The 8,519-nt window shown below is 31.9% G+C and overlaps 1 protein-coding gene across 16 annotated transcripts; it reads right to left on the bottom strand.

Annotated features, from left to right (window-relative positions):
• Positions 1 to 460: 460 nt before the first annotated feature.
• Positions 461 to 8,395, bottom strand: LOC107063323 (uncharacterized). Of its 16 annotated transcripts, XR_001475209.1 has the most exons (12): positions 8,045 to 8,394; positions 7,625 to 7,924; positions 6,516 to 6,609; positions 6,337 to 6,407; positions 6,028 to 6,167; positions 5,830 to 5,935; positions 4,887 to 4,957; positions 3,622 to 3,643; positions 3,471 to 3,519; positions 1,228 to 1,432; positions 713 to 863; positions 461 to 524 (listed from the first exon to the last, which is right to left on the bottom strand). XR_001475209.1 is itself a non-coding variant. In XM_015315036.1 (10 exons), exons 4-9 carry the CDS (start codon positions 6,379 to 6,381, stop codon positions 1,422 to 1,424), a joined length of 363 nt encoding a protein of 120 aa, XP_015170522.1. In that variant the 5' UTR covers positions 6,382 to 6,407; positions 6,516 to 6,609; positions 7,625 to 7,924; positions 8,045 to 8,394; the 3' UTR covers positions 808 to 863; positions 1,228 to 1,421. The 16 variants fall into 16 exon arrangements, 4 of the variants coding, with proteins under 4 accessions (XP_015170522.1, XP_015170519.1, XP_015170520.1 ...); XR_001475202.1 differs by having other exon boundaries at positions 3,471 to 3,643; positions 8,045 to 8,392; XR_001475208.1 differs by lacking the exon at positions 5,830 to 5,935 and having other exon boundaries at positions 3,471 to 3,643; positions 8,045 to 8,392.
• Between the last annotated feature and the right edge of the window lie 124 nt (positions 8,396 to 8,519).

Here is an 8,519-nt window from a genome sequence, read left to right on the forward strand (position 1 = left end):
ATATATATATATATATATTTGTGACATTTCTTAGAAGTTAGGATTACTATTTATTTAATTTTTAAAATTTTTGAATTCTTTTGTCATACTAAATACAACATGTTTTATTATATTTACATTTAATATATTAATCAATATGTTGTGCAAATGAAAAGAAAATTATCATTTCGCAAAAACAAAGGTTAAAATATAATTTATTATGATTAAGGAAAGATAAAATTATTATTCCAATATCCATAACCATATATAATACATTAAAAATTAATTGAAAAGCTGTAAATGGAAAAGGAATCACTATTTAAGGAATAATTATTTTTAAATTTTTGGATCATTTCTTCTTGTAAAAGTTTTTATCCATACGTTACAATAAAGTTAAAATAGAAAATGTAGCGACACCATTCTTACTAATAGATAGTTATTTATTTTTATTAATTTTTTTTGAAAATGTAGCGACACCTATATTATCCATAGTTCGGAGAACAAAATCTAACTCATTCTTATGCCAACAATGATTCAAGTAAAATCTGCAAAAAAAGATCAAATCAATTTGCAAATGTCAGAAAAATGCACAAATGGAAAATCTAGTGAATTACCAAATATAAGCACACACTACCACATGTCTTTTAAAAGCAAAAACTCTAGTGAAGTTATTACATTATAATAAGATTTAAGTTGTTTATCCAGAAAATAAAGAAAGAGTAAGTAACATTACCTAACAATCATTGATTTCAGATTTGATCTCAAAAAATGAGAATTTTTTTCGCAGATATAGAGCCACATCGATGCAACATGGCAGTACATCATATATTGAGATAGAAAATTGCCTACACTTTCAGTTCAACATGCATTTATGACAATACAACCTGTTCATACATTGAGCAGAAATAGTTATATTATTTCCACTGAAATTTTAATTTATGTACAATATAATAGCTTTGCTGACTCAGTAAACTCCCACCCCCGCCCCCCCGCCAACTCCTTTACTCCTTTCATTGGGTAATAGCTCCTTTCAACTTTTTCTTTATGCTAGCGCAGAAGTCCTGTACTATTATTTGTCAGTTGATTTTTCACACACAAAATCATGTAAGGATTTATGAAAGACATGAAAAATGTGTTAAAAGTAAATGTGCTAAGTACTAACACCAAATGCATGGTGCAATAACATAATTATACATTCAGAACCTATTTAAAACAGTGCAGAGGATAATCACATTAAGAGCAACTTACTTGAAATGATTTACGAACCATTCCAACATGTCTTGAACTCTTGGTTAGGCTTGCCAGCTAATTTTACATCCATTAGCATGTACCTCTCTCTTTACCAATTCCGAAAAGTAAATTTGATGAGCATTGTGAAGTCACAAAGTGGACACCATGTGAATACTCTCATTTTCATACTCGCGGAGACAAAATGAAATGGTTCAAGTTGCACCTGTTTTCAGTACAAAAAAGAATTAGAAAGAAGAAAAGATTTCAATGACATAAGAAAATAACCCATTGAGAATAGCAAAGGAGTGTCGCCTATCTCCATAGTACCAGAAAGCCAAAAAATAATGATGTTATAGATTGATAGGAGTTCTGAAGCTGAAGGCGTTTTAAAATTGAAATCGTTTATCTACCCTATTCTGACACCTTTGTAGAAATCTAAGTTGCACAGACACTTCACTTTTGATGTCGCACCCGTGTCGGATTCTCCAAATATACACTACTTTTGGAGAATCCGACATGCACCCATTGACATTTTTGAAGAGACCGAACAACATAGGTGAACACTGAATGAATGAAAAGATCAGCCTCACGAAAAAGGAGTCACTCCTCTAGCACACCTAAAGATTAAAAGTAATCAAGTAGTTCATCGAAGAGAAGAGCAAGACACATATCAATTTAGGGTCCAAGTGTTTGAGTCATCAATAAATTATGCCCAGAAAGCTTGAATACATAATGTTCAGGAAAGTTGGTGCGACACGTTAAAAGACCTGCATTTTATATGACTAAGAAAGTCCTATCATGCCATTCCAATGAAGAAGTTGATATATATATGTGTGTGTGTGTGAAAAACCAATATATATATATATAGTCTGTACATTACACAAGAATAAAAAAAGATAACTTTTTCATGAACAAATAGGTTTAGTATCATTGTTGTAGTAGTAATGTGAAATCCCATGTTATGGATAAAATATACTTGAAACAGGGACGGCAACATGCTCAATTCTTGCTAAACAATTTAGTGTAGCCATCTTTAATCTCCACTTCTACATGTCATCTTTGCTCATATCTTAATAATGTTTTGAACTTCTGTAACATCAAACCTACCAAACAACACTAACAATTCAAAGTAGGATACCAAAGATCTCAAGAAACACAAGCACCACAATACTATTATGCTAATTTCACACAAAAATACTTCTTAACTGATTACAAACTTACTTCCAATGAGCCTTTTAACATCATATATAATATGTTCCGAGTTAAGACCTTACCATACTCCCTTGCTTCCCCCTAAATTTACAAAATCACAATTCCATAAACTACCCCAAAAATCTATAGGAAATTTTGCAACTTCAAAAACATTACACGCATATCTTAGTCATCATTCATTGTGAATACCTTATTTGCGTAGGAACCAACCTGTCTTTCTAAGAACAATAACATAAATACAAATTTGTTCAATAGATTGAAAAAAAGTAACACCAACCAAGGAAATGTAAAATTGTCATCATATGCATTTATTGGGATCATGTCTTCTAAAAGTCAGTAATCATTCATTTAATGGCTATTTATATTGAAATTTGAAACACAATTATAAATTTGTTTTTATGATTTATGAGAAATATAAAATAATGATAGGAAGGATAAGATAACATATACATTCATATTCGAATAATTTCAATTATTAAAGGAATATTTATAAAGATCCTAAGAGATAGTTAATCCATAGACTGTTGCCTTCCTATGAGTGCCTGTTCAGTCCCAAAGTACTTTAAAAAAGAAGAAGAAAAATCTGAATAAGTGTTTCCTTCCTATGAGTGCCAGTTCAGTACCAAACTTAAATAAATAGAGGATCATGAGAACCTTCCAACAGGGGTCTATTACAATTTGCAAAATTGCAGGCTTCTTAAGTTAAACTCTATTCTATACTTCTTCTTAAGTTAAACTCTATTCTATACTTCCTTCAAGATTCTATAACTGGTATAATATTTTTCCTTTCTTTTTTTTTTACAAAAAAATTAACATCATTCAAGGATATTCAATTATGGTTAAACCTCTACTGTCCATTTTATCTAACAGTAAGATGAAAATGAAAGGATTAAGAATGCTTTGACAGTTTAAAACTCAGTTTTGAGATCTACATAAATATAATCTTTAAATTTCATAATTCAGAAAAGAGATCAGATCTTTGATATATTCAAATATATCAAGTGTCAAACCATAACTTTAAGAATTAAGAAACAAAACAAAGTAGCTACCTTGGGAAAAAAATTGCATGTTGCTGTATGTAAAGTTGAGTTCTTTCTCCTTCATAAACACCAAAAAAGAGTAAGCAAATTTTAGTTTCACATCTTCATTGTTGATGATGTTTATATTTAAATGTTGCTTCCAAGAAAAAACAGGTAATACATTTGTTGGATCTGTATTCAGCCTGCAAAATGTTGAGGGAAAAAAGTTCAATTTGGTAGATTTAAAAGCCCAATCATTTATTAACAGAGCAAAATCATTTATTAGAGTAGACATGCACAAAGGTCCATATCATATCTTTCCTTGTGAAAGGAAGGTTGATATTTGATAATGACGAACACAGTCCCTAAATGTACATGAGAAAGGGAGGAATAAAAAAAGAAAAGAAGATCAAGGAATTTAATTGAGAAGGTTCAATGAGAGAAAGAGAGGAGAAATTAGGTTCGACATGAGTAAATGAAACAACACGTGTCTTCACCGCTACAAACATACAATAGATATTTCTGAAAGGGCATTAGTATACAGGACTTTTCAGATTTCCTCCATACAAAGCTATAGGCTTTTAATAGAAGAATAGTTGAACTAAAGTAATAAATAAAAAAAATTGTAAATAAACCAAGGATTTTACTCCCTCAATGGTAGATGCTTGAACATTTTAAATAAACAAATTCTTTTACCGTCTGACCCTTGAGTTTATAAACTCTATTATCAATGATAACGCAGACATAATATCTCTCTCAATAGACAACAAAACAGATGAAAAAAAAAGATAAATCTCTGAACAGTGAAAAGGGAAACGATCAAGTTAGAAGATAAACTTACTGATGAAGGAAAGAGAAAGGCAAAAGAAAACAGGATCTAACCTCTATTGCTGAAATCCTGTCCATTTCACCTTTAAACACAACTTTAGTAGACTAATCTTTGAGCAATTTAGAAAATCTGTTGATGTCTCAATAATCATATCTAGCTAGCCTCTTCATTTTACTATGATAAAATATGAGAAACAAATTTTAAGCTCAAAGACAAAATCTAATGCTAAGAGCTCCTAAATTTAAGTGCAAATAGTGAACATCTTAGAAAAGATAACTAACAGTGAGGTAAGTAAAAACTTACTCCATTTAAAAGTATGTATTGACAATACAACCAACTCTTGAAATGATTACTATTTTTATTTATCAATCAACAACGTATCTGGTACATCGGAAACATTGGAGATCAATGAAATTTCTGTATTTGCCTTTAAGTTTAATATCATAAGTGCAATTGTTCAAAAAAAAAAAAAAAAAGAACCGTCATTCACCCAAAAATAGAAGGACATAAGAACTGTAGTCATAGAGAAAGGAGAACAAAAGAGGAGGCATAAAATGCCAACAACTCATCCAAACCATCCGACAATGAGCCAATGTAATGGAGTTGGCGAGAATTACCTTAGAAGAGGAGAAAATGTGTACGTACTCGCAACCCAATGCCATTTGTTGGTCGTCAAAAGTCATTAATCCTGCAAAAATCAAGTAAAATCATCGAGATATAGTAACGGGATCCAAGTTTTCAACAATCAATAGAACGGAGCTCAGCGTCACAGTTGTGTTATACTGAGAACATATGAAAAGATTATAGAAATAAAGAAGTGGAGACAGAACACTAATTTTTCAAGCAAATTTTGATCTTACTACTGTCAACCGAGAGAAAAGGAGAAAAATTAGAAAGGAAAAATTGATATCCTAATTAATAGAATAACATAATCATGTTAACGGGCAAATGTATATAGAACTGGACAACCAAGAATTAATAAATTCAAATATTTAAATTATATAAAATCAAATGATCCTATAAAGGAATCCTTGACAATTATCAAAGTGAGAGCCTAAAACATCAACCGCAATAAATGAGGGTAGGCTTCAGAATCTTACGGATCATGTTACTCCATTGAACATCCAATTCCCTAACTTATATAATCCACATGCACTGAAATTGTTCACTTGTATAATTTTGAACAATTTCACTCTTAAACCCCTAATTTCCATAAACTGTTGTGGGGTGGAATTTGTGTGCATATATTAATTTTTTGATTGTTTGGTAGTGATATGGGAGGAGAATTTCGCTCTAAACCCAATTTTCAAACTTTGAATAAAAATTTCAAACTCCTACACAAAAATATAAAGTGAAAGCATAAGGACATAAATAAACAAACAAAAGAAAGAGTGGCAACATAACACAGCATCAATAAAAAAATTATACACTTAAAAAAGTGCAGAACATAGAAAAGGCATATAACACTATATATGGACCCGAGATCCGACACTGAAGTTTAGAAACTATAAAAGCAGTAAAGCACAAAGAGAAGGAACCTACTCATAGTATAAAACTCACCAGGCAAATTAACAATGGAGGAACTTGCATTAACAATGCTGGGTTTTCTGCTCTTGTGTTTTTGTGTTGAAGCATAGTACATGAAGTACAAGGACCCAAAACAACCCTTGAATATTAGAATCAGGGACTTGATGAATATAATAAGCCTTAAAGAGATAATAGGTCATATTAGCCAGATTGAGAAACATGTAGATTTACCTTAAATCATGAAGAAATATTTCGGCAAGGCATCCCAAACAAACAAAAATCTTGAGAAAACCTTCACACAGAGATTTAAAGTGTCTACACAAAGAGAAGACACTCAGCAACACATGGATTCGCCATTGAAGAGTTGAGATCTACAAAGAAGAGTTGAGAAAATAGACCAAGCTTAGCAGAGGAGGAGAGAGAAATCTATAGAGAATTGTGAGATGATAGTGCAAAACTTGTACAGAAAGTGAAGCAAAATGAGACACGTGTTTATTCATCACTGAAAAAGGGCCAAATTTACTGTACAATTAGTACTACCTTGAGTACAATTAGAAGATGCAGCGTTCGTCCTTTTACTCCCATCCTCCTTTAGCCTTCTTTTGTATAAGCTAGATAATATTTGGTACAATTTGCTGAAGTCAGAGTCTAAATGATTATATGTATGTTGAAAATGTGAATACTGAACTGAAATGCTATAGATGAAAGAGTGATTTTACTTGATACAGATTTTTGAAATCCTCTCGCAATGTGATTCATCCCAACCTTATAACCCAAGAAGGAAGTCAACTTGCTGGGTTTGGTTCTATCATCCTTAGGCATCGGAAAAAAGAAAAAAAATAGATGACGGATAAGGGAAGACTTAAAATATTTACTAAAGAGTAAAAGGTGCAGAAGTTGTAGAGAAGCTAAATTGCCAAACAAAAAAGTAGAAGGTTGCAAATGGTAAATTTTGCATTTATGCAGCTTCTGGTAACTATAAGATCTTGGAACATATTAGAGAACATACATATGTTAAAATGTGATAAATTCAAGAATGGAATCCTACTCTAGCTTATTGTCTTCGTTAATATTGTCTCGTATGAGTACAAAGAAACTTATGCTATCAAATAGTTTCTGGTCAATAGGTTAACCCTCGATGTACGTGCTTAATGACCTTTATTGATTCATAATTGGAGAAAGAATGTGCAATTCACTCATGAATGTTCTCTTTGTATACGAATCCTTGGCAACAATTGTTTGGCATATGGAGGATGCAAGAAAGCTATCCTTATGATTCATTACTCTCTAATACTATCTCATGAATTAAATCTCATGAATTAAAACAGATTCATATAATGAAAGATCAATTCAGTCAAAATAATGTACACTTAATAAATCAATAACAGACACAAAGATAAACAATCATCAATCACTTAATCACTGGAAGGGTCTAATAAGGCCACAATTAAAAGATGGAAGTATTTCGTGAATCAAATTTGACAAATTTTACTCCAAAAGATAGATCTCATATCTTCCGTCAAAGTCGAAGCCTTAAAAGATTTTGAAAAAATCTCACCTTTGGAGCATGATCAAGATTCAGGTTCAAATCTAAAGTTCACACATATAGTTACATATCTTTTAACAACTACAAGTTCAAATTAATCCTGCAGTGTAGCACTTTAAGATATTATTAGGTGAAAAACAGAGCCCTATCCAAAAAGAAAAAGATTTATACTATTTCATGATATCAAGTACCAAATATGAAAAAGGTATCAAGTGGCACACTTCTAAGTTAGTCTTGAAAGATTAAAAAACAAAGAAAAAAGGAACAAATTTCACCTCGTACCTTTGCATGTTGTTAGGAACCACGCAAGTACCAAACTTTGTCAACAATCTGCAAAATTTGCATAGCTGCAAGTGCAAACCTGCAAAGAGAATGGAAAATATGAAAAGAACTTGAAAAGGCAAAAGAATATCACAACACGCAAGAGGAAAAAGAAACAATTCTTGTTCTAGAGGTCGGCACAATTCTGACAGAAACTTGAAATTTGGTACTCATTTTTCGGAAAATTTCTTGCGACTGCAACTGCGATTTGTTCAAAAGAAACAGAAATCTTCAGGAAAGCTTGATAGACAGATTTTAACCCTGTAGACAAACAGAAAACACTAAGCAGCAGATGGATTGACCAGTGAAGAGGTGAGAAGTAGAAGGAAGAGTTGAGAGACTTTACGAAGGAGGACAGAAAGTTAAAGCATGAAGAAGTACCTGCGCAGCTCGTCGGAAACAAACAGAGATCTTCAGCAAAGCTTTAGAGAGAGATTTAAAGTGTGTAGAGAAAGAGGAAATACTAAGGAGCAGACGGATTCACCATTGAAGAGATCAGAAGTAGAAGGAAGAGTTGAGAGAATAGTGCCACTGTAGGAAGGAGGCGAGAAATTAGGGTTACAAATTTGTCTGATTATAGGAAGAAAGTTCTAGAGAAAGTGTCTTTATTTATTGATGTACAATTAGTACTACCATTAGTACAATGCAAAGATGCAGTGTTGGTCCTTTGTAAAACGTACAATTACTACTGCCTTTAGTACAATCAAATAATGCAGTGTTGGTCCTCTTTAAGTGTCATTTCTATATAAGGGTAATATACTTGTCTTCTTCTTGTGATTTATTTACATATTTTTGTACACTTGTCTTCTTCGTCTTATTTTCCTTGTCTTCTCCTTTTTATCTACGACTTTATGTA

This window comes from Solanum tuberosum, unplaced genomic scaffold, assembly GCF_000226075.1.
Source record: "Solanum tuberosum cultivar DM 1-3 516 R44 unplaced genomic scaffold, SolTub_3.0 scf00336, whole genome shotgun sequence".
NCBI classification, from domain to species: domain Eukaryota; kingdom Viridiplantae; phylum Streptophyta; class Magnoliopsida; order Solanales; family Solanaceae; genus Solanum; species Solanum tuberosum.

Coding starts and splice junctions, on each gene's coding strand:
- LOC107063323 (XM_015315033.1), bottom strand. CDS start 6,381: ATGGGAGTAAAAGGACGAACGCTGCATCTTCTAATTGTACTCAAG. Junction 6,168..6,336: donor ATCTTCTAATTGTACTCAAG/GTAGTACTAATT, acceptor TCTTCTTTGTAG/ATCTCAACTCTTCAATGGCG. Junction 4,958..5,829: donor CTCCATTGTTAATTTGCCTG/GTGAGTTTTATA, acceptor TGATTTTTGCAG/GATTAATGACTTTTGACGAC.